This window comes from Hibiscus syriacus, unplaced genomic scaffold, assembly GCF_006381635.1.
Source record: "Hibiscus syriacus cultivar Baekdansim isolate YM2019G1 unplaced genomic scaffold, ASM638163v2 tig00110457_pilon, whole genome shotgun sequence".
Taxonomy (NCBI): domain Eukaryota; kingdom Viridiplantae; phylum Streptophyta; class Magnoliopsida; order Malvales; family Malvaceae; genus Hibiscus; species Hibiscus syriacus.
In genome coordinates, this window is record NW_024062744.1 from 505,330 (window position 1) to 532,854 (window position 27,525).

The 27,525-nt window shown below is 35.5% G+C and overlaps 1 protein-coding gene and 1 pseudogene across 2 annotated transcripts; one reads left to right on the plus strand and one right to left on the minus strand.

The window, feature by feature from the left end:
* The first annotated feature begins 11,792 nt into the window (after window positions 1-11,792).
* LOC120126332 (auxilin-related protein 2-like) lies at window positions 11,793-23,345 on the plus strand. Of its 2 annotated transcripts, XM_039144550.1 has the most exons (10): window positions 11,793-11,803; window positions 14,786-15,440; window positions 16,639-16,868; window positions 16,969-17,165; window positions 17,258-17,387; window positions 17,495-17,592; window positions 22,268-22,333; window positions 22,471-22,560; window positions 22,693-22,869; window positions 23,135-23,345. In XM_039144550.1, the coding sequence occupies exons 2-10, from the start codon at window positions 14,812-14,814 to the stop codon at window positions 23,171-23,173; spliced, it is 1,656 nt and encodes a 551-aa protein (XP_039000481.1). In that variant the 5' UTR covers window positions 11,793-11,803; window positions 14,786-14,811; the 3' UTR covers window positions 23,174-23,345. The 2 variants fall into 2 exon arrangements, with proteins under 2 accessions (XP_039000481.1, XP_039000480.1); XM_039144549.1 differs by lacking the exon at window positions 11,793-11,803 and having other exon boundaries at window positions 14,731-15,440.
* A 1,646-nt stretch (window positions 23,346-24,991) lies between these two features.
* Window positions 24,992-26,956, minus strand: LOC120126290 (annotated as a pseudogene).
* Between the last annotated feature and the right edge of the window lie 569 nt (window positions 26,957-27,525).

Sequence of the window (27,525 nt, forward strand, 5' to 3'; positions counted from 1 at the left end):
CCACCACCTACACTAAGCTTACGCTATAGTGTCCTTACACACTATAGTGCTAATATAAACCTGCAGCTGCTATACTCTATGACATGCCAACTATACCCTGTCCCTCAATGACTTACTTGGGCATATAGTCTATTTTATTCGATCCATCCATGGCAAAGTATATTATCAAATTTAACATTGGGCAGTTCATACCCGAAAACATTCATGGTAAAATATCACATTTTGTTTTCATGATCAATGCATTTTAATTTCATACTCTGACATCTCAATGTCAATTTATAAAAAATAATATAAAATCATGCAGATATAAACAAGGTCGACTTATCGCAAGTCTTCCTTATGATGTATAAAACATCCATGTATAATTTCATGCATGTATTGCACTCACCTTAACACTTTATATCTTTCAAAATATATAAGCCTCACTATTGTCCACCATAAACCCTTTTATATTTGATTTGCTTCGATTACAAATCAATCACAATCTGTATAAATCATCAATTCATAATAATCCATATGTTAGTATTTTACTAACATAAATACATTCCACCATATCTCCATACTATATTTGAAATTCATCATCTATCAAAATATTTACTCTTAATAATTCCTTATAACATTGTAACCAACTTTTCCCATTTACTCAAAATGGTCTTCACCATTTTACCACTTAAATTCTTAATACCAATAATTCCAACATTGAAATTATTTCCATTCAAATGCTTTTACAAAAGCATAAATACATTTAAGTACCCCAACTATGCAATTATTGTACTTAAATCACCAATCATTTCAATCTTCCCAAAATAATCAATTTCACATTTAACACTCATTTCAATTCTCAAACAACAATTCCAGCATAGTACATCAATTATACAACACTCATACAATAACCCATCAATTTTCCAGAATTCAGACAACTCGTACTACCTTTAAAGAAACATTAAACTGTATTGATACACACACTGGAATTTAATTCCGTTTTTTCCATTGAAAACTAGATTCGAATATGAATCTATCCATATAAAGAAATCATTCTAATTCATTTTGTACAATTTATGGTGAATTTTCAAAGTTCACCAACAGAATCTGTTTTGTTACAAAATTCTGCTGTCTGACTTTTCTGACCTTTCCTCAGTTAACAATTCATATCTATTTGTATACAACTTGAAATTGATTTCTGTTTGTTTTAAACGAAACTAGATCCATATATGAACACAATATATAAAAATAACCTCCAAATTATTTTTATATATTTTCTGGTGAATTTTCGAACCTACTGTAATTCCCAAAATCTACACTGTTTTTTTTAACCTCATCCTTATGTTCTTCATCAATTCTTAAAACCTCAAAATCATCAATAATTCTCATCAAGTTAACAACCATAGTATAAACCCAAATTTCCAGATTTGGAGATATTTGAATCAAGCAAGATTATCATGCAATATTGATATCAAATGATAGCGTTTTTCGCAAATAACCATTTTCTATTTTCATCATACTCATAATCCTAAAGAAATTCCTTGAAAAATGAGTTGAAGATTTCTCACCCTTTGAAGAAGCCCACGTCTGGTTTGAAGAAGAAGAAAGAAAATTTAGATGAAATTTAGGAAACATTTCATCTTAATTAACATAATATCTCACTTTAAATGAATATAAAATTCATTTAATTGGGATAAGACCAAATCAACCTTAATGAATCTCCAAAATCACCATAAAACCAAGCCATCTGATATTACAAAGTCAAATGTAATTTAATTTGACTTTGACCTACGAAAATGTCCTGAAATTTTCAAAACTTACGTCTTAGTCACTAAATTCCACAGTTTCGCTTTAATCTGAAAAATTGCACAATTCCAAATCAAATTTCTCTGATCCAAAATATTACAATAATATTTCCAACCATTTTATAACATCCTTAAAATTTTTGTAAAATTCCGATTCGATCAGAATTTACCGATTTCTTACCTGCTTTAACTCTTTCTTTACTAAATTCCAAATCCAACAATATGATTTCCATAAAACTCCAATCTCAAGAGTAAACCATATATTTATGGAATAAAAATCTTTTTAGGAAATTTATCACTTAATTCCCTAAACTTTTCCCAAGTTTTAACTTTGACCATCAAACTTTCAAAATTTACATTTTGGTCATTGTCTAAATTTTTGGGGTATTACATCAAGAATGGAAAGCAAGCACAACCAAACACTCGTAGATCAGAATAGTTAGGTGATGCTTGATATAATTTCTCAAAAGGTGACTTACCACTAAGAACATCAGTTGGTAGGTGATTTATCAAATACACAGCTACTGTAAACGTATGACTCCAGAATTTCAAAGGCAAATGAGCTTGACCCAACAAAGTCAGCCCCATCTCAACCATATTGTTTCCTTTCAGCTTTTCTATTATGTTCAGAGGTGTTCGGACATGAAATTCGATGTTGAATTCCATGATCACGAAACCATGTATGAAGAGGTTGATACTCACTTACACCATCACTTTGCATAGCTTTATTTGTTTTACCAAACTGAACCTCTATCATTTTATAAAAATGAATAAAACACTACCCCACCTCAGATTTATGCTTAAGAAAATAAAGCCATGTATGCATACTAAACACATCAATGAAGGATACATAATAGACATAGCCATCTAAAGAAGTGAAAGGAGTTGGTCCCCATACATCCGAAACAATCAATTAAAAAGGAGAAGTGTATTCAGTCATTGAATTACAAAATGGAAGCTTATGTGCTTTGCCTTGTAAACAAGCAGTACAAATTTGAGATAAGCTACATGCATCAGTAGACACATTACAAGATTTCATAACTGCCTTTACAGTTTTAACCGAAGCATGACCCAACCTTTTATGCCACAGATCCAAAAAAGATTGTGATTTTGACACATTATTAACATGACAGCTAGTCTCCTTTTCAACAGCATGATGTAACTGGTATAAACCTTCATCCGTGAGTTTCCCTCGCAATAGAATGGTCTGAGTCTGAGTATCCTTCACAAAATAATCGAATGGATGAAATTCAAGAAATACATTTTTATCACGTGTAAACTGAGAAACTGATAACAACTTTTTCTTAATATCAGGAACATATATTATATTTTGTAAGATCAAATGCTTGAAACTAGTCTGCAAGCAGCCTTGACCAATGTGAGTTATGGAAACACCCTTACTATTACCCATTAGAAGTGTGTTATTACCTATATAGGTAGTTCCTTAATCAAACACTGAGAGATCATTCGAAACGTGATGGGTAGCACCCATGTCAGGGTACCACAGTGCACCAACAGCAGTAGATTGAGATATCATACTCGAAGACGCAACACCAGGCAAAGTATAAGCAAACGTTGGTGTTGGTACCGTTGGATTGGATGCACTAAATCGAGTATCTATAGGCATGGATCCAAAAGATGAGTATGGAAAACCATGATAAACCGGAGTTTATAGTCCGGGAACTCCAGAATACATCGAGGACGGGTAAATCATACCAACTGAATAAGGTGATGCTATAAGATACGAGTAAGCTTGTATTCTAAGAGCAGATGAGGGAGATAAATGACTACTAGCATTTGAACTTGGAGACTTCTTCCAAGTATCACTCTGCCCAGCCCCAGTAGAAACACCAGTAAAGTCCCGATCAAACCGATGATAGCACTTTTGAACCGTGTGACTGAACTTACCACACAACTGACATTGAGGTCGATTGGAACCATTAAATCTTCCTCAACCACGCCCACAATAACTATTACCTTGTTGCCCAATAACTTGAGAAGATTACTTCTCGGGCATCTCTTCACTTATTGGAATATCACGAGTACGAGAATCATTCGAACGAACCACCAGATTTGATGAGAGACCCTCGCTAAGAAAGGTCTTCTGCCGAGCTTCACAATCAAGAAGCATTTCAGTAAGGTCATCTAGTGATAAAGAATCACGAGACGCAATCGCAATAATAGACTCAAACTCCATGGATAATCCAGCAAACACAACACTTACCTGCTCCTGCTCAGTAACAACACAACCAACTGCATTTAACATATCACATATAGATTTTACCTTTGCCAAATACTCACTTACTGTCAAACCTGCTTTTCGTTGAGAATGTAAAGTATGTCGAAGTGTAGAAATCTTAGCACAAGATCTAGCCCCAAACAAACGTGCTATGGCATTCCAAATAACAAGGGAAGACATTAAACCTGTAAGGTGAGGTAAAACATCCAAGCTAACCGTTGTCAACAACCAAGACGCAAGTAATTTATCTTGTTGTCTATAAATGACAAATGTTGGATTCTCCTCAACCTGACCAGACTCATTTGTAATCTATTCATCTGGAACAACACTATCAGGCCTAACATATTTCAGCAAACCATATCTATCAAGAATAAGAGCTACCTGATGCTTTCATAGCAAATACGTACTTTCAGTAAGCTTGACCGTGTCATGTTTGGGAATATGCTGAACATAGGATGGAGTAGAGAGAGACACATAGGAATTCCCATGAGAAATATGAGGATGTCATGTTTAACCATAGCTCTTCACCAGCAAGTTCAATACCAAGCAACGAAAAACGCATTTCCAAGAAAAGCAACTGATACCATGTTATGATAGCAACTAAACTATCATTGAAAAGCAAGAATAAAGAAGAATGAAAAGCAACTTCTCATTCATTTTATTAAAATCAATCACACACATTACACTTAGCAATAGGTGCTTATATACTAAGCAGAATAATAGTACTAACTAACTCAATTGTCAACTTAGCACGCAAAGTGAGGGAATACACGTGAGCTGAATACACGTAAGCAAACAAACTCATAATAGAATCTTAACAAACCCATGTTTAACAACATTCAGTAGGTAACAACATCATAGTAGTGCTGCAATGCATTTCATACTCCAACACCATGAACTGTCAAGGATCTCAGTTTAACTCCTCTAAATTAATTAAGGTAAAACGTGAGTTACAAGACCTCCTTGCTAAGGAGGAACGATATTGGGCACAACGATCTCGAGTTACTTTGTTAACATAGGGAGATTGGAATACGACGTTTTCCCATGCTAGATCAACTGAATGATAGAAGAAGAACTATATTCAGGGTTTATATGACGATGATAGTAACTGGACCCAGTCAAAATCTGGTATTACCAATACAGTTGTGAATTACTTTTGGAATTCATTCAAGATGGATGGTATACACCCAAATGAAGATGTAATCAATACTATTGAATCAGTCGTTACATCGGAAATGAATACATCGTTGACTAAGGATTACACTATTAAAGAAGTGACCACGATTTTCCAGGGCATTAACCTCAGCAAGGCTCATGGTCATGACAGCTTACCTACTAGTTTATTTCGGCAACACTGGGATTTAATTAGGATATACATTGTCACACTTTGCCTTGATCTATTGATCGGGAAGCAGGACATGGCTTCAGTTAATAAGACGATTATGATATTGATTCCCAAAGTTGAAAATGTGACACATATGAAACAAATCAAGCCTATCAGTTTATGCATGGTGGTGTATAAGATAATTTCTAAAGTCACAGTTAATAGATTGAAACCGATAATGAGTCGGTGTATTAGTGATAACCAAGCAACCTTCATTTTTTGGGTGCCAAATATCAGATAATATTTTGGTAGCACATGAACTAATTTATTATCTTAATTATTTCAAAATTGGATTAACAAGGGTGTTGTGCTGAAATTGGATATTGAAAAGGCTTATGATAGAGTGGAATGACCATTCTTACGTAGTGTAATGCTCAAATTGGGATTCCATCACACGTTTGTTCAATTGATCATGCCTTGTATTACCTCGATCTCATTTGTAGCCCGAGTTAATGACTCACTATCACAAGAATTTTTTCCAACTAGAGGCCTTAGACAGGGGGACCCACTATCCGTATTCCTTTTTTCTTGTTTGTCACACATGCTCTGTCTGCATTGTTCCACAAGGCCCAATGAGAGAGGATTATTAAGGGCGTACGAGCATATCAGAATGGCCCAAGGGTTTCCTATTTGTTGTTTACGGATGATAGTCTAGTTTTCCTCAAGAATTTGACAAGAGAGGCACAAAGTATTAAAGATATTTTAAACATATATGCCCCCTCTTCGAGACAACGAATTAATTTGGCAAAGTCAGTGATTTACTTTAGTTTGGATACACTACAGGGGCACCGAACGTTAATGAGGGATATTTTTAGGATCCAAGAAGTGGATGATTTGGGGTATTACTTAGGTCTTATGCTTTATATAGGAAATAATAAGATGATGACCTTTGGTTATCTACGAGATAAAGTATTAACTAGGGTAACATGTGGACAAGGAGATTATTTAATTTTGGAGGCTGTGATGTTTTTCTTAAGGCAGTGGTTCAAGTTTTGCCACAATATGCCATGTCATTCTACTTACTACCAGACCATCTTCTGACAGAAATCATCAATATAATGTATCAGTTTTGGTGGTCTAGTTCGACTGATAAAAGAGGTTGGGCTCTCTTGGTTTGGGACAAGATTTGCAAACCAATACGGTTAGGCAGATTAGGTTTTATAGACCTGAAATCCTTCAATGATGCTATGCTAGGGAAACAGTTATGGAGATTGATTAATGAGCCAGAAACTTTGTTTGCACGGGTTTATCGGGCCAATTACTATATGAATAGTGATTTGTTACATGCTAAATTAGGGAACAAAAGTTCATTTGCCTAGAAGGGATTGTTTAAAACTCTATGGGAATTGGCACCAACTTTCTTTTTGCAAGTTGGGTGTAATAGTAAGGTTCGTTTATTTGAGGATTCGTGGGGTGAGACGAAACAAATAAACTTTTCAGATACCTATATTGTCTGTAACCCCCTCAAACCGATGTGGGTAACCCGATCCGATCCAAGAAGTCACATTAGGGCTACCGGAGTGACCCACTGTAAATATAGCGGAAAATTTAAAACTTTTATTAAAACATGTAACTTATAAAATAATTTATCAGTATGCAGAAATAAAACAGATTTTCAGACTCGTATATAAAACAAAATACAATTACATGCCCCCTAATCACATATACCATACTCTGATAATAATGCCGGAAGAACTCCTTTACTGAAGTCGATAGTTGTACTGGTACAATTCTTTTAACCTGCAAAGGTGAGTAATAGAGTGAGCTTCAGAAAGCTCAGTAATACAGAACTACCAGATGATGCTATAGGACATGCATATAAATATAAAGCCATATCATTTCCTATATTGAATCAGACATATACAAAATTTTGGGATAATTTAGGGTTCCACTAATAGTTCATCAAATAGAAGCCGTGAAGATCTCAGTTCACAAGAAACATTCATAGTATCACAATTTCAGGAAGTCGAATAGGATGCCTAGTGTGTTTCAAAAGTACGATAAAATCATAATATGTACAACAAACGAGTAATAGTTCAGTAAATCATCATAAAATCATAATGAAGTTTAACTTTTGAAATTCGTAGTTTAAACGTACACTATCCGCATTTCCCCAGAACTGCGTCCGTAGGACTTACCTTAAGCACACAACAAAAAGGAAGCCAACCTAAGGATAGGCTTTTCGGCATGTATCCTTAGGTCCGTAGGGTTTACCCTAAGCACACATAAAAAGGGAGCCAACCTAATGGAGAGTCACATTAGGTCCGTAATCATTGTTATCATATATCAGTGAAAACTAATAATCATATATCAGTCATAGTCCATAAACCATCACCACTAAGTCGATGTATCAATAAACAGTAAACCATAGATTTCAATGTACCATATTTCAAAACAAATAAAATAATTATGTAGTACATAGGGAACACACTAGAGAATCCAAGTATTTTTCAGAGGCATTTTCTAGTTATTAGTATGGATAACATGAAACTTGTGCAATTTGATCGGATTCCAGGAACAAGGTCCTATTGAAGAGAGTCAATCACTAATCGATCTAATCAAATATCTAAGGTTGATACTTTAGAATTCCATTATGATTCACGTGCATCAAGAAAGTGTTCATGAATCCTTTATACAGAATAATTCAAGATTCATATTTACTGAGAGTGATTCCATTACCCAAACAATCAGAGGTATTCAAGAATATACTTTGAATTCATAGGATTTCAGCCCAATTGATCCAAATGGGGTATTCAGAATCTTTCCCTTCTGCGTTACTTGCGTGCTCAGATATGACCAAAGTGAGTTGAGGTGAAAATATAGAAACAAATATTCAAGACATTTACAATTTATGTCAATCTATCGGATTATCAAACAACTCAAGTTGTACAACTCTCAGACTATTGCATGTAGACAAGTCCATTTACTGTCCTTCCAGGGTATTCACTCTTTAATACTAACAATTCTTGTCCATTGATCACCTTCAGAATTATCACCGAATAGATCTTAAGGAGACGAACATATATTTTATTGGTCTTTATTTCATTTCCATGTTTCAACTATATCAAGAATTGTCGACATATTCGATTCTTGGTTCATAACTCATAGGGACCGTACATCATGCAAGTTCATTGGTTTTCCCAGACTCATCCAATCATTTACTAAATTTTCAGTCATTAAGGTTACTTAATTCATTTAGCAGTCAAGTTCATTCCAGTTACTTCAGATTTTCCAGAGTAATTCAGACGTTCCTGAATTTCAGATACATATTGTACCTTTGTTCAGTTTAGTCTTCGTGGTTGATTTGTCGAACAAATATCCAATTCTTAGTATTGAATGCGATCTAGAGTTTAGCTATATACTTCCAAAACTATCATCGAGCCAAACTTGAGAAGACGAACAGGCTTTCAAGTAATATCTATGTCGTTCAGGTACTGACTTATCATTAAGGTTGATCGGCTCACTTAAGTTGTGTTCCATAACTTTTAAAGGTAGTCCAAAACCTATGCTTATTTGGATTCCTTAATTAATCCAAGACATTTACTTAGTATAGGTCATAAGGGTATTTTAGTCATTTTGGTGTTTAGTTTATTCCAATCATTACAGAGCTCAAGGATATTCACTCATTCCTGAGCTTGGTGATATTCACTCATTCCTGAGCTTGGTGATATTCTTGGTCATTTGCATTCTAAGGGTATTATGGTCATTTTATAGATCCATTGTAGTCCAATAATTTATTTCGTCCGATCTTATTATTAAATTCAAACTTATCATTTATGTCAGTCCCATCGAACTATTCTGATAGATCTGATGCATTTCAATCATTTTCATCCATCTGATCTTATTATTTAATTCAAACGTATCATATTTTCCAGACATTTCGAATAATTCTGACAAAAGAGCACCCTCGATAATTTATTCTTAACTTGGAGATTTTTAGGTCAATTGTCTTCTCAAAAGTTACCAATAGGTTATCAGGAATTTTCTATACAAAGATAGGATCTTAACAAATAAATCTATACTTTATCGAGTTGAGTACGAACCCTTAAAGTACTTTCTCATTCAAGGTCAACTCGGACTATTTTACCTCTCAAGGGAATTTTTGTAATTTCTTAACCAGATAATTTCGGTATTAACTCTTAATGAAAATAATATAATTTAGAGATCCTATGGCTAATTGCTTTCCCGAACATTCTCGGATCTTGAAATGAATCCTTAACAGACTCCTAGATTCTTGCCCAAATCCTCTTGGGTTAAAAACCGATTATCTATATTGTCTAAGCAAAACTAGCATTTCTTATACACATCAGTAGTTTCATCAAATCAATATGTCTTTAAAAACCTCTTATCCAACTTCTATAGTCAAATCTTGCCTTTTTACAACATGAAGGTATTTTCGTAATTTTACCCAATAAGAGTATTCTCATAATTTCTCATCTGAGTATCTTTAGTATTTAACCTTTTTTGATATAAAATATAAGTTACAAATCCAGGGTTAATTCCTTTATCACTAATCATAAAACTTGTAATTTAATTCTAACAATCTCTAAATCTCTTATAATAGTCATCTGAACCATAATCAATTACTAAACCTTTTTACCGTATTCAGATCGAGTGTAGAAATTAATCAACTCCACAAAAGTGACCAACACTATCTTATTCATACATTTACCAATATCAACTTGTTCCATAATGCATAAAGAGGTTGTAAAGTATTACCTCGATTTCCATTCCATACTGATCGACCATAAAAACTCCATTCGAATGCCCTCGATCTTTAATTTAACTTCCAATAATTGCTCAAATACATAACAATAAACATTCCATAAAAAAATAAGGCTTAATTCTGAAAAATGAATCGAATCGGGTGATTAATCAGTGAAAACCAACTTACTGGGTTCAAATTTCGTGAAACAAACTCCAAAAACGGATCCAGGACGTCAAAAAACATTAGAATAGGTATACCCGGTCAAAGTCAAAGGTCGTTCAACGCCGGTAAAAGTTCTGGTCAACAGTGGTCAACGTCGGTCAAAGGTCAACGCATGTCAATAGTCAACAGTCGACTGTTTTACACAAATATCACCCTAACAGAAATTAATTACAAAATTAACCACCTTCTACAAATATTTAAAAAACTAACACCCGAATTTTACACAAATATCACCCTAATATAAATTAATTACAAAATTAACACCCTACGCGCAGTGTCGGTTCTTATGGCGCGTGAACAGTGATACGGTGTCGGAAAATTCCTAAAAATTATTTTAAGGCATTTTGAGACACTTACCAAGCTCGGTTCACAATTTTGAACTGCAGAGAGATCGATTCCAAAACATCAAAAACTTTAACTTTCTCACCCCTCCACGTGCCGGCGACGACGGAGAAACAGAGGACACCGGTGGACTCGGAACGATGCAAGGAAAACAATGGTACGAGAGGTGTCGAAAATAGATGGCCGGATCGTCGTGAATCGATGAAAAACCAACGGAAATCGAGTTAAAACCGACGATACTTCCAACTGAAATTAACGATGAACGACAACGATTCACGATGAAAGATTTGAGGGGTTTTGTTCTTCGGTCGACAATGAACACGATAGTGGTTTCGATTCGTCGATCGGAGGTCGGACGGCGAGTAGATCAGAGTTGAAAGGAGGGTTGAAGGGGGAGGGAAACTGGAAAATTTCTCCAGAAAACATATGGGAATGGGGGTTTATATTTTCTCCTAAAGAAAAATGGTCAAATCATGAGTTTAACCACTGAATTTCCTGCACTTCTTAAAACGGTCTGCCAACTTTGAAATTTTACAATTTAATCCATCGTTTCTTTCAAAATACCAATTAAATCCAATACTTTATAATTTCTAAAATTTAGCCCCTAAATTGGGGTATTGCATTGTCTCTCAGCAGAGGGACATCCACTGTAGTGATCTCATGTTTAGAGATCTACCATAGTGGGATCCAACCAAGGTTCTTAACATCTTCGCCGAAGAAAGTATTGTAGAAATAATTCTACAGACACCAATAGAACCATGTACGACTGATAATATAGTATGGGGCAACCATTTCTCTTATAATTATTTGGTGAGACCGCCTATTGGTGGCTACAGAAGTCTACCCATGACATTGACCCACCTTATCCATTGTGGAAAACAATTGCAAAACTAAAAGTTCTTCTAAAGGTACACATTTTTATTTGACGGTTAGCACATGCGACATTAACTTTGGGATATAGAGTGCGTCATGCAGGTTTGGGTGAGGGCGTCTGCCCTTTGTGTACATCAGATGTGGAGACAACATTACACATGTTCAAATATTGTTCGTATGCACGAGAAGTCCTATGACTGACCGATATTCCAAGTATAGTCTTGAATTCACCAGTTTGATCTGTTTTAGTCTGGTTAGAAAATGCATATGCTACGCTTAGTTTGGTTCCTTTGGCAGAGCTTGTTGTCTTGCTTTGGAACATTTGGAATGGCCGTAATTCTTTGGTGCACAAGGGTAGAATGCAAGCCACTTGGCTAATTGTAGCTAATACTAAGGCATTGCATCAATAGTTTAATAGGGCCCATCAAGGACAACCTTCTCAACATGATGTTGCTGACGTGGTTGCTCAATGATTTCCTCCCCAAGGACAAATGATTAAGTTGAATGCAGATGGTGCCTATAACTTATTAATTCAGTTGGCAATAATTGGGGTTATTGCGCTCAATGCACAAGGAATGGTCTTTAGTGGTTTGGCTACGACTTTGGGTGGAATCCCTAAACCCATCTTTATAGAATTAACTTGTTTAGTTACTGCTATTAACCTTGCTTTATAGTAGGGATGGCGTGATATCTATATCGAAATAGATTCATCTGCTATTTTCAAATGCTATAATAATCCGGAGGATGATTTTTCCACCATTGGTGTAACCATGGTTGATATTTGTACTAAATGTAACACTTCTAATAGTTGTTCTATTTCATATATATCTAGAGAAGCGAATAAGGTTGTACATTAGCAAAGAAAACATTGGATTGTAATGTCTTTTATTCTTTTACGACTGATGCCCCTAGGTTTATTCTGAATGCTGTAATGGTTGATTTAAATTATGGTTAATAGAGTGGTACTTTTTCCCCCTTTAAGGACCCCAACCCTCGGTCTGGTAGTAAGGGTTTTTAACGAGTCTCGTTTTCTTTCAAAATAAATAAATAGAAGGGTAAAATATACAAATGGTCACTAATTTTTAAGTAAGTTTTCATTTTCATCACTGAAGTATCAAAGTTATAAAACAATCATTAACACTATTATTTTATTACAAAATGGTCACTCGATCGTTATATTACAAAATGGTCACTCAATCGTTAACCCCATAAAATATTTAAAGGAAATCTGACGAGACAGTTAGGGATCTGATTTGGCATCCTTTGACCCCTCTAAAAAAACCAACACAACTTTTGTAAATATTTCCTATTTCTGTCGTCGACATTGTTTGATTTTTGAAGTAGTTTTCTCATTTAACAAACTGAGTTTCTTCGATGTTGGATTTGCTTGCCTGCTTGCTTTGAGTCTTTCTCGAGTGAATAGGTTGAGAATAAATCCTCACTTACCATGGTCTCTCTTCCCCAAGTCAACTATATTCCAAGCTTGGGATTTTAATATCATTGTGAAAACAAAAAGGTTGCAAAAATTAGCAAATAACTAATATGAGCCTCGACATAGGATCTTTTTCGGCTGGAAACCTTCAGCAGTGATCACCAACGAAGGAAATGGCTCAAAATGAGCTTTCTGTTCCTTTTGAGCAACCAAGGCACTGGTTCGTTTATATATGTTAACTAAAATATCAATATATCATGTCATGTGTTAACCCGAGACCTTTCCCCACCGGGAAGCTCGATGTTAAGCACCACCAAATCCTTGGTTTCAACCTCAGTACTTCCTCCGGTGGTGCCCCATCAAGAACCGAAACCAAATAAGAGCAAAACCCCTTTATAATCTCAGAATCGTTGTCAGCCCAGAATCTGATATTCCACTAGGAGTCCATCTGGGCATCGAGCCCAACTCAAGTTGTATAACCCATTACCCGGTTCGAGTCAGTCCGGAATGAATTCGAGGGAGAAAGGAGTTAAGGAAGCGTAGTGAAGGAGAAGCTTTACTAGGTTGAGGGGATCTAAAATGGAGTGAAATTCTTTGATGAGGGCTGAGAATTAACACGGTGGGAGATGAGCAAAAGAGCATGAAAACAAACTGTGATTTGAAGGAAGAGAACCGAGCATTTGCCCTCTACTGCAAATCCACTACAAATCAGTCGAGGGGCTTAACTCTCCAGTAATACTGATATTTTCAACTGCATTTCTAGCATAGAGATACCAAGATCTAAAATAAACAAACCCAGAAAAAGTGAGAAAAAAAAACAAGAAGAAAGATTGAGTGAAGAACGAAAGGTGATAAGAGAGCTAGAGAAGTAGAAAAGATTTTTTTTAAAGAATTTATATATTTTTTCTTTTTAAGAATTTATATATTTTTTCTTTTAAAGGGGGTGCCAAATCAGCTCCTTAACTGTCGCGGTAGATTTCCGTCAAACATTTGACGGGGTTAACGGTTCAGTGACCATTTTGAAAGAAAAGAATAACGTTAATGAATATTATGTAACTTTTGAAACTTCAGTAGCGAAAACGAAAGGATACTCAAAATTTAGTAACCACATGTGCAGTTTACCCTAAATAGAATGAATTTGCTGGGAAAATACCAAATTAGCTAGGGAGAGCGAAAGAAAAGAAAAGAAAAGACAAATACGATGGGTAGGGTGAGCGTTCGATCGAGTCGATTTAAGTTAAAAATTTTCATATTATTCGAGTTGACGAGTCTTATTTTATAACTCAGGTTTTAATTAAATTTTTTTCGAGTCGAGTTGATTTTACTAGTTTTTATTTAAATTTAATTATAAATATTTATAATTTTATAATATTATTTGATTTCAATTTAAGGGACTTTTTATAATTATATATATAATACAAATATATTTCTACATTTTTTTTTACATATGATATACATATATCATACAAAGTCTAATGACTCGACTCAAACTTAAAAATAAAATCATTAATTATTAAAATTTTCGAATTATTCGAATTGTATTTTATAATTCAATTTAAACTTAATTTTTTTTTTGAATTAATTCAAATTTATTAATTACAACTCAAAATAAATTTGAGTTGACTTTTTAAAAATAAAATTAAGTAAAAAAGTTAGATTTTTCGAATCGTCCAGCAAACACAGGTATTGATTGTTGCAGGTTCTACGTTACCTCCTCACCGACACCATCACCTTCTTCTTCTTCTTCCATTTCCTCTCTCAGATTTATATACTCTTGCCTCACCCGATTTGATTTTAGCCACCCTCAATTAAAGGCGTTCAATTATGGATGAATTTGGCGTTTTAACCGAGCGTTATGGTTTAAAACCCCAAGGAAAATCTGTTCCGATGTCACAAGCCAAACTATCCACCGCCACCGCAACCACTAGCCAGACTTTTGGGTTCAGTTCAGGTTTCACAGGGAACTCCACGACCTTTTCTTCGAAATCTTCGTTCAGTTCGACTGCCAACGACGGCTCTTTCCTCGATGATCACGACTTTTTCCCCAACCAAAACTCCCAAAATTCTTTTGTTTTTGACCTTGGCGGTTTTGGAAACCTCACATCGAACCCATCGAATACGGGTAATAACAGTGGTAATGGGTCTTCGTTTGATTTAGCTTCAGTGCTGTTGAATTCGGGTCCAAAATCTTCCTCCACGAATTCATACGTCGTTGACGATTTATTTGGAGAAATGCCTGGCTCACAAACTGCAAGTTACGATGATGGTTTTGGGCTTTTTGCCTCATCCACAAAGCAAAAGGGTTCTTTTGGTGATTTGTTGGGCGATTTTAGTGATGTGGCGTCGAAATTGAAGAGTTCTAGCAGGAATGGTTCGTGGGATTCCGGGAAAAATGAGGCTGCTGTTGATGATTTGATACCCGGGTTTGGTGAAAGCACTTCTCCGGTTAACAGGTACTCATCATAAAAAAGGGGATACTGTTTGCTGCTAGGTTACTGTTGCTTTGAGTGTTAAAGGTTAAGTTGAATTGTTGGATGTTTGACTGAGTTTTATTTGTGTGTTTGATAAATTGTAGTTGAATAATAATGACATTTCAGGGTTAATAAATCGTTCAAGTTCAAGTTCTTTCCGTAGTTGTGAGTGTTACGTTTTCTGATATAAACTGTATGCTTTGGGGGATTAGTTTTGCATTAAGTAGCTCTGAAATCTTTGAGAGTGTGAGAGATCATAAAACATAGACAATTTCATGGCTGTCTGCAGATTTTCTTTATGATGCAAATAAATATTGGTGACGTTTTTGGAAATATTTATTTCATTTTGCTCTAATTTATCTCTCTCTATAAAATATGGTAACGATGTTTTGTTCTGAAACGATTTGTATGCATGAAGGTTACTCTGCACTGTTAAAGTGTCAAGCAACATGGTCACTGTTAAAGTTATGAAGTTTCCCTTCCTCTAGGGGATTTTGGATTGAGTCTGCATCCCGTGCTTCAGATTATATGGACCTACTATTGAACCAAATTTCCAAGTTCTAGTATTTTCTTGTTAAGTATTGCTCCTCTCATATTTGACTTAGATCAGGTTAAGTGAATTGAATGGACGACTAGAACAATCATTTGAGGATTAATAATGCATATAAACCATTTATTTGGTTGGAGCCTGTCTTTAACAAGTCCATTACTTATGTAATTAGTGTTGACGCCGTTTAAATTTCCAAATATTGAAACTGAACCCAGCTTACCTACTGCTTTGATGAATATAAAGAAGCTTAAATTATTGATACAAACAGGGTAAAGGTCTTGGAATCGCTTTATGATAAAAAATGCAAATGTAAAAATGCTCCCATAACATTGACTTCTATATTTTGGCTTCTGAAACATAAGTTTGTGTCCATTTGCAATGCTTTACATGATATTGCTGCATCCATAGAAAATATTGCAATAGTAAATAAGAGAGGTGGTGCTCATAGTTAGAAGGAAAATATTTTGAAGCTGTTATTTTCTTACATTATTATATATTTGCCTTCAGCAAGGACACCCACATTGGATGTACATATTTACAGCTGTATGTTACATAGTTTATTTTTGTATGATTATGTTATGCCCATGCAAAAGTTTGAATCTTTGTATTAAATTTCACTTTTCTATGAAGGACTAACACTAAGGCAGCCAAATCAACCTTCAAATCAACAGAGGAACCTTTTGTAGTATTAGAGTCGGCTTCAGGCTGTGAATATGATTCCTTCTCAGCCCCCGCAGAACCACTGCAAGAATCCAACCTGTTCAATCTGTCTGAAGGAACAGAACTTCATGGTTCTTCAAATGCCTCACCATCATTGAAGACTCCTCCAAAACCAGCACAAGTTTTGAAGGAAGATAAAGGTTCTTCTACATCCATTGGAAAAAATAGAAGTCAATTTCCATTATTCTTTTGCCTTTGCATCATTAGTTTTTTTTAACAATGAGATGATTCATGATGCAGTTAAGAGTTCAGGTGCATCTCCAATAGATGAACTTGAGGACTTTGCAATGGGACGAATGCGTAATAAGGCTAGTAGATCTAAAGAAGCTGATGATGCTACAAAGAAGACCCAACAAAATACAGGAGATGATCTTGAAGCCTTTTTTGGTGTAAGCTCCAGATCCAGTAGTGTTCCAAAGCAAAGGGATAAAACTTGGGTGAGCACCACAGATATGAAAAACTACCATCACTTTTCTAGCAACTGCAGAACTGTGTGTTGATATTGTTTCCTTTCTTGCGTGCTGGTCAGGATCCCATATTTGGTGCAAATGTTCCGAACATACAACAAAAGACATCTGGAGGAGATTCATCCACTGCAAAGAAGCCTTCTTCTGCTACCATGTCAAATGGAATTGATGACATTTCTTTTATTTTTGGAGGTATACAATTCATGAAATATTGAAATGGTCTTTGTCCAGTACGGAAACTTATCTTTCCATCATATCTCTTTGATATTAATGTTTTTCATTATCTTTATTCCCTAAAGCTGCCCCAATGTTTGGAGAGTTTGAGGAACTTGTCGGTGAAAGTGAAGAAAGAAGAAGAACTAGGTTGGGACGTCATCAGAGGACCCAAGATCGAGTGGTGTGCATCGTTTTCTTAACATAACTTTAATCTTATTTCTTATTCTTTGTTTGACAGGCTTAAATAAATTAGAAGTATGAGATGGAATTTGTTGATGAGAAAAAAGTATATATAGGAGTCAATGTTGATATAAATGTCTTTTCTTTTCTCAGTTATGCAACATAGATACACTCAAATGAAGAATGTGCAAACTGTCGGCACCAATAGGTTGCCAACATCAAAATTTGAAGGAAACCCTAGCTTCTTAATCTTCCATGGACTGTTGATTAAAGCAGTTATAGCAATCATAAAATGAGATATAAGTAGTGTCCTGCATGTGGATTTCCTTGATGTTTGTAACTATGCTTAAGTCCTATCATAAACTGTTTTGATCATCATTCAGCTTGATACTCGAATTGCAACTGACCTGACCATTTTGGGATTGTGGGCGAGACTAACCCATTTCATCATGATTTCAAACATGCATTATTGTAGGAACTATAGAGAGATGATTTGTTACCATTCCTATATAGATATGATTTGTTACCATTCCTATAGAGATATGATTTTGTAAATAGATTTCTACAATCCCTTATTTTAAGGGATCATATCCTAGGATTATTATTTTTCCTTTCTTAGAGTTTCTTACTTTAGAGAGAGATTTTGTATATAAATATGTAATCTGTCATATTGAAAAGAATAAGAAATTACAGAGAATTACTCTGATTTCTACATGGTATCAGCTTAGGTTACGGTTTATTTCCAACCTAGATGATGTCCACAACTTCTTCTCCTGCTCCGGAGATCACTTCAAATCCAGAAAATTTTTCTGGTTCTGCTGCTCAATCAGAAGGTAATCTGGTCATGAAAGAACCAGAAGGTAAACCTCATGCTACAGTTTTTTTTCCTCCCAGTCGTCCCCTAATTGGATCCTCGATTCTGGTGCTACGGATCATATGACTGGTAATAAGGATTTGTTTTGCAATTTTTTTCCAAACTTTGGTAAAGCTGTCAAAACGGCTGATGGTTCTTTGTGCAAAATAGAAGGACATGACACTGTTATTCTCAATGACCAGATTGTACTTAAAAATGTCCTCTTCGTACCAAATCTGGCTTGCAATCTCGTTTCCGTTAGTAAACTTTCCACCGACTTGCACTGCTCTGCAATTTTTAATGATATTGATTGTACTTTGCAAGCACTGAACTCGAAGAAGATGATTGGTAATGCCAGCTTGCAGAATGGTCTCTACATTCTTCTTGCCTCTACTAAAACCGAAATCTCGAAATCTTTCACAGCTTTAGAAAAAGTTGATAATGTTATGTTATGGCACTATCGTTTAGGTCATCCTAGTTTTCACTATCTTGTAAAAGTTTTTCCTGCTCTATTCATTCATAAAAGGCCAAATTCTTTGGGGTCCTTCTCGGGTGAAGAATGTTGATAATTGTAAGTGGTTTATCACTTTCATTGATGATCACAGTAGGATAACTTTGACTTATTTGCTAAAAGATAAATCTGAAACTGTAGGTGTTTTTACCCAATTTTATAACATGGTTCTCACTCAATTTGGGTCTAAAATTCAGCTCTTTAAATCTGATAATGGCAGTGAATTTTTTGCCAAGTCTTTGGGTGCGTTTTTCAGGGAAAAGGGCATAGTTCTAATTAGTTCTTGTGTTGACACCCCACAACAAAACGATATTGCCGAAAGAAAAAATAGACACCTCCTTGAAGTTACTCGTTTTCTTCTATTTACCACTAATATTCCAAAATATTTGTGGGGGGAAGTCTTATTAACTGCCACATATTTAATCAATCGAATGCCTAGTAAGGTTTTACAATTTCAAACACCTCAATCTATATTTTTGCAATACTTTCCCCATTTTAAACCTATCTCCTCCATTATTCCACTTAAATATTTGGTTGTACTGTTTTAATCCAAAACATTGCTCCTAATAAGTCCAAGTTAGATCCTAAATCATTAAAGTGTGTACTGGTTGAGTATTCTTCACTTAAGAACATTTTATGAGCAGTATCCCTATTTCACTCAGGCTGAAATTCAGGGGGAGACATGGAAGGATTTTCAGCCACATCAGGTATCTCCTCCTACTCTTCATTCTCAACCTTCAGAATTGCCACCAATTTTGTCCTTACCTACAGATTTGTCACCTGTAACTACTCCCATTGATCCACCGGTAGTACCTATCACTACTTCACCCATACCCACTTTAAATACCCTTTCTGAAAACACACCTACTCTCATTCAAAATATTCCACAAACAACACCAATCAAACAGCTCCGTTTCTATACAAGGAAAAGAAAACATATTCCTGAGGCTGTTTTGCAATCTGATGCTTGCCGAGAATTGGATTTGGGTCCAGCTGCCGAAATAGAAGAAGAAATCAGTAAGTTCACTTCTCCTACTCTAGATGACTTCCCTATTGCTATTAGAAAAAGAGTTAGACAGTGCACCAAGCATCCTATCGAAAAATTTGCTGGTTATAATTCATTGATGCCGTCTTTTCAAGCATTTACAGCAAACTTGGATAAAGAACAAGTTCCTACAAGCATAGCTGAAGCTCTAAAGGATTCAAAATAGAGAAGGGCTGTTGAAGAGGAAATTTGTGCACTGGAGAAAAATGCTACTTGGACTGTTACGGACCTTCCTCAAGGAAAAAAGGCTGTTGGTTGTAAATGGATCTTTATTGTAAAGTATAACTCAAATGATAGCATCCAACGATACAAAGTGAGACTAGTGGCCAGAAGCTTTACACAAACATATGGGATAGATTTCACAGAAACTTTTGCACCTGTGGCGAAGCTGAATACTGTTCGAGTACTCCTAAGTTTGGTTGTAAATTGCGATTGGAAATTACACCAACTTGATGTAAAAAAAAATTTTCTTAATGGCAAGCTAGAAGAAGAAGTCTATATGAAGTTGCCACCTGGCTTAAAGTCTGTTGAAGGAAGTAACAAGGTGTGCAAGCTCAACAAGTCTCTATACGGGTTAAAACAATCACCCAGAGCTTGGTTCGAGAGGTTCACTAAAGTCATTCTAAAAAACGGCTACAAGCAATCCCTCGCCGATCACACTCTTTTCATCAAGGTAACTTCTACAAATAAGCAAGCTATCCTTATTGTGTACGTGGACGACATAATTCTTACCGGAGATGATGAAGAAGAGATTTGCAATTTGAAGAAGTTGTTAAATAAGGAATTCGAAACCAAGGACTTGGGAAAGCTAAGGTATTTCCTAGGAATGGAGGTGGCAAGGTCAAAAGGACTTGTGATCAACCAAAGAAAATATGTACTGGATTTACTCAAAGAAACTAATTTTCTTGATTGTAAGCCGATTGATACACCAATGGAGACAAGCTTGAAATTTAACAAAGAAGATGGGTCCTTGGTAGACAAAGAGAAATTTCAAAGATTAGTTGGGAAACTAATTTATTTATCCTTGACAAGGCCAGATATAACATTTCTTGTAAATGTGATAAGTCAACACATGACTAATCCTACTAAAGAGCATATGGCAGCAGTAAATAGAATTCTCAAGTACTTGAAGAAAACTCCAGGACACGGTTTAATGTTTAAGAAGACACAAGACAGAACTGTTAAGATCTTTACAGATTCTAGTTGTGCCGGAGACCTTACTGAAAGGAGATCCACTAGAGGCTACTGCACATTTGTTTGGGGAAACCTTACAACTTGGAGAAGTAAGAAACAATCTGTCGTTTCAAGTAGTGTTGAAGCTGAATTTAGAGCACTAGCATTGGGAATATGCGAAGGAATTTGACTACTTAAACTACTGAAAGAACTTGTCACTAATCAAGAGGATCACTTTGAAGTTTTGTGTGATAATCAATCTGCTATTCAAATTGCCAAGAACCCAGTTCAACATGATTGGACAAAGCATGTTGAGATTGATAGGCATTTTATTGCTGATCAAGTTAACAAAAAGACAACCACACTTTCATACATTCCTTCAGAAGAACAAGTTGCAAACATTCTTACTAAGGCTTTGCCAAAGCCTGTTTTCAATAAATTCCTATTCAAGCTGGGATTATACAATATATATTCTCCAGCTTGAGGGGGAGTGTAGGAATTAAAGAGATGATTTGTTACCATTCCTATAGAGATATGATTTGTTACCATTCCTATAGAGATATGATTTTGTAAATAGATTTCTACAATTCCTTATTTTAAGGGATCATATCCTAGGATTATTATTTTTCCTTTCTTAGAGTTTCCTACTTTAGAGAGAGATTTTTTATATAAATATGTAATCTGTCATATTGAAAAGAATAAGAAATTACAGAGAATTACTCAGATTTCTACAATTATGTCCAGGCAAAATTGTCAGGAAAACACTTCTATTGGCACCTGTTAGAATCAGCTATGTAGATGTCTTGTTTGTTTAGGAGTTTTTATAATAAGAAATGATAAGTTTTAATAGTCTTTGTAATCTCTATCTCTAGATAGAATTTTATCTTTAGCAGAAAATTCTGATTAGAAGCCAACAACTTAGTTTTTTTTAAACTAATGTAATCTCCTAAATTCAATAATCAGATTTTTCTTTCGTTACCTCTTCTACTCACACCTTTCTTTATATCCTTCTCGCTTCTCGTTTGAAAAAAAGAATATTATACATATACTTTTTTGCAACGCATAGTTCAACAGTTGGATTGTTTCTGTTCTAGGCAAGAGCAGTTGCTGATATGAACCAGCGTGATCGTCAATCACAGAATGAGCAAGAAGAGAGGCATGTAAGTGGTTCACTGATGTATTAACCATGGTCTTGTGTATTACATACAGATGGTGGTTCACTGATATGACCAACTCTTTGTTCATAAATTATGAATTTTGTCTACTTAGTTATTTTACTTGGTCTTAATTTCTGTAGAGGATCGCTGAAGCTACGGATTTTGAGATAAAACACTGGGCTGCAGGGAAAGAAGGTAATATGCGCGCACTTCTGTCATCGTTACAACAGGTGTGTGCTTTTTTTTTTATAATGTTCTCTCATTCATTCTCTTTGTTTAAAAAGAATTTGGAATCATTATTGAATGTCTAGAATTTGTAACTTATTGGCTTTCATCACTAACTATTTACTTAAAACAAACAGGTACTTTGGTCTGAGTGTGGATGGGAGCCAGTTTCGCTGACTGATTTAATCACCTCTGGATCTGTTAAAAAGGTTTATAGAAAGGCCACACTGTGTGTCCATCCTGATAAGGTTCAGCAGAAAGGTGCCACTATTGAACAGAAATATATTGCTGAAAAGGTTTTCGACATTCTCAAGGTACTTTCAATACTATGGGAAGGTAGTATATATTTAAACATGAGATCTTTCCATAGTGATCACATCGCATCATCAGCCCTCGATGAAGTAATGGGTAGGCACTCATCTTTGGTGTGATGAGTGCAGGACTCTATTTTACCCCGACTCCTTAGTTTCCAAAGTATCATTGTCAGAAGTCCGACACCTAACACCCTATACGAACCATATTTAAACATGGGTATGGTTGTGTTATCTCTCGTAATCCATTTTATATGCTTGGAAACAGGAAGCTTGGAACAAGTTCAACAAGGAAGAACTTTCTTAAAATTTCAAAGATAGACCATTTGAAGAAGCAAGCCATTTGTATTTGGCACTCATACAAGTTCGTTTCAGAACAGACCCAAAAGTGTTATGGTTGTCATTTGTTTATACGACACGGTTCATAGAGTGCCTGCATCGGTTATGGAACTTGAATTGGCAGAAGCTTTGAGAGTTGAGAGGCTTTTGGTTAGCAGTAAAACTTTAGATGTATGTCTAGATATTAATGCGTCTTCAGAAAGCAAGTTGATTAGACGATGTTTACTTGAGCATTTATGCTAATACAATTTTCTTTGGTGGTTTTAGTTTTATAGCTTGATTGGTTCTACTTCCACTTGTTTTTTCCTCTTTTCTTCTGGGAAACAAGCAATTTCCGAACAGTCGGCAATGCACTCACATTTGGAATAGGTTCATATGAGAGGCAAAACAAATATGGAATATTAACCCAGGCACATGAACACTAAAATTGAGGTGATTAATGAGTTGAGCAGCTCGTGAGTGACTCAAATTTTACTCGATCAAAATTTGGTTAAAATTTAATTAGAATTGATTGTACACGAATTCGAGTTCGACTGGAGATATTAATGAGTTGAATCGAGTAAAGTTTAACTCAACTCGATAGGTTTGTGATAATTTGTTATACTTTTTTTTTATATTTTTTAGTAGTTATGTTAAAAATAATATTCTATCAAAAAATTTACTAATAGAAAATGATAAATTACTAATTTATATAGCATTAATAGATTTTACCTATAGTTAAAAAAATAAGACAAATTTTGGTGAATATATCGATTTTAATGAGCAATGAGTCAAGTCGAAAAAATGTTTTTTAACCGAACACAAGTCAAACAAAGTTTTAACGAACTTAATGAATAATGATTCGAATCACATAACAAAACTTTTTAACGAACACGAGACGAATACTATCCAACTCGCGATCGACTCATCTGATAACCATCCCTCACTAAAAAAATAGCAGCAGGAAAATTTCTAAAAAAAAATCAATCTAACGCTGAATTATGAATTATTATGTCTTCCATTACTAGAGTTATTTGTAGGTAAGATCGGTCTGAGTTGGATTTGATTTTTTTCTTAAAAGTAAATTATTTATTTGGTCACTCGGCTTTGTTTGTGTTTTATTTTGGTCCCTCAATTTTAAAAATAATTTAATTTCATCGTTAAGCTTTTTCGCTTGCTTTGGTCACTCGACCATTTGGTCTTTAACGTCGTTAATTTGTGTAATTTTGTTTTTCTAAAAAAAGCTTTAGAACTTTTCATTTAAATTTATATTTTCATACTTCCTTTAATTTACTAGTGTATGAGTATTTTCTTTTATATATAAATGGTAAAGAGGTTGAAAAGGTGGAGAAAAATATATATTAATCCTACGATATCTAGATAATGAAGATTATAGATCAAATCAAGATAAAATAAAAATTTTGATTTAAATTTTTTTGATTTTAAGGGTATTTCAAATTAATAAAAAGGAAGAGACAAGAAAGGAACATTTTGGTATCAGCTAAGTCACATGAAGAAGAATCATGGTCATGGGAAGAGGTTAAAATTTCAGGGAAATTTTAAAATAAAAGGCCCTAAAATGCAGAAGAATTATGAGTTGATCTGCAGCAGCTCCATGATATTCATATGAATAAAAGTTCATACCATTTTATGCTCAAAGTTCTTCATTTTGCATTGACTGATGGGGAAAAGTTACTAGTTGAAACTGTAAAGCATGATCCCATTTTGTTGAACAGTACATCGTAGTTTAACAACAATAATTCTGCCTTCATTTGAACATCTTTTAAACACCAGAGATTAGTTTCATTGCCTCTTAAACTATCCATGAGCAGTGTGACACGAGTTCGATTCGACCGAGCTAGTACGAGGTCGAGAACAGCTTATACGACTTGAGCTCAACCATAATCTCTGCGATAGAACCTGCAGCTGCAGCTATGGTGATTATAAGGCAAGCAGCGCTGAGGATTTGGAGGCAAATCCATCTTTTGCTCCATTTTGGTATCTTCTTTTGAGAAATGTACATCTCTACTGGGAAGTAAACTGTGAGTGGCCAGATCCTACAGCCCCAAGCAGTCCAACAATGACATTAAAGAAGGGAAGCATCATGGTGATCAAAGTTGTTAACATCACAAAAACTGTCCTCCACACCAACCGGAAGAGGTTGAGGTTGTAAGGCCGAAATCCGGGAACCGGGATCTTAATATCTTTGGTAACGAATTCATTATCGGGGAACCTTTGCACTGCCGACTTCTCGATGAAGGCGAAAAGTGGTTGGCGGTAAACTTGGTATGCACCAACAAGGTGAATTACAATGGCAGCATTAGCAATGTCAATGAGCCAGAATGGATTATAGAATCCGAAACCGGTTAGAAGGTTCCCGGGGGACGAGTCTCCGAAAGCAGCATACCACATGCAACCACGCAACATGTAGAAGAGGGTTGTCATTGCAACACTTGACAGAGTTGCCTTCTTCATCGTTTTTGATTCCGCCGGTGGAGCCTTAAGCGTGTCCTGTCGAAAGTACCATATTGTTAAGCTCATGCTTCATGGCCTTATCAAGTACTAAACAAGTTATTAGTGTTCAACAACTTGTTACCTGAATTTCAATGAGTATAAGGGAATAAGAATAGGCAAAAGCTATGTTTCCAAGTGCCTGGAAGCTCAACCATATCTTTTGTGTTTGAGTGACAGTTCCAACAGTTATCCCAGTCAAGCTTCCCCTAATATTCCCATTTGCTGGTAAATTAACCAAAATAAAACACCTTAAAACCAGAAAAATCATACCAGAATACCAGGTTGCATAAAGGAAGCTTTGAATAATACCTGCAACTTGAGCAATTCCGAGTCCGAGTCCGATTGTCGAGTAAGTGAAGGATATGACAGCAGCAACAATGGAAAGCCACCAAAATTGATCAAAGTCGGGAATTTGAGAGAAAATGATTTCAACAATGCCAAAAGCAATCATATAAGGGTTGCTATTCATTTTGCAAAGATTTTTGCCACCACTGGCATGGAAGCATGATAGCCCTGTTATATATATCCAAAACCTCAACCTGTTAGTAGCCCAAACAACTACAAAAACACACACACACACACACACACAAACTAGAGAAGAAATCAAACATCTTTAGATCCTTATGTTAAGAAGAAACTCTCATCATGCTAATTGATAATGCAATTGTGTACCCAATGGCAACTCCAAAAAGGTTCAAGTACTGAACCCACCCACATATTTTGACCTTAAACCCACCTAAAAAGTACATTGAAAAAAAGGGTTAGAAGTAGAGGAAGAACTAAGTATCACATTTGTTAATGCAATTAAAAGTTCATTTTTAGTGTACCATGATTTGATCTGACAGCTTCCATGTAAGTGTAGTTTCTCTTGCCGTTGACAGGGTCGTCACCGGAGCGGTAACAAGTGGCGAGAAGAGTAGAGGTGTAGTAAGTTACAAAAGAGAACAAGAACATGACTGCTGGACCAGCAATCCATCCGAGCTGAGCCGTGGCCCATGCAAGGGACAGGATACCAGAACCAATCACAGCTGTTATAATATGAGCACCGGCGGTCCATACAGTTCCTGCCATAGGAAAAAAAAAACATTGACATAAACAGACAGCAAAAGGATGTTGTTTCAAAACTTGCCGGAAGTGGTGAAGTTACCAGTTCGCTTGAGTCGGCCGTCGTCATCGAAGCATTTGGAGCCACCTTGTGGAAGCACATCAATGGAGAGGGCGAAGCCTGGTGGTTTTTCCCAGAACCGTTCTCTCCCATCTTTGTTGAATCAACAATAAGCTTTGATCACTGTTGTGTTATAAAACCTTACTCTCAAAAGTTTGTCTACACAATACAATCTAGCTACTGAAACTACTGATGCCCAAAGTGATGGGAAAACCAGTAGATGGATTGAGAGCAAGGAAGAGTGTTGCAAGAATTGAATTTCAAGTGAGGAAATGAAGAATGTGAGTGGAGCATATATAAGTGCTGTGCTGTGCACGTGCTCCAAATCACATACACAACCGCGTTTTATGTCAAACACCACTATTCCCCCGCCACAGCTTGGCCACATACCACTCGTCATGAGGATGGATACTAATCGTATATGTTCAAAAATTTTCTTAATTATTGATAATGTGCGATTGTTTGAATTTAGAAGGTTGGGATATCTAGAGAGAATAACAATCCCTTTTACCACTGAAATCGTTGTATGGATTCTTATATCCAAATACAGAAAGGAATGTATAAAGACTTATTTACAAAGTTAAACACTTCTTATTTTCATATTTCAACCGTGAGACAAATCTGCAGTTCCTAGCTTCCATTTACTATTATGAACAGTGCGT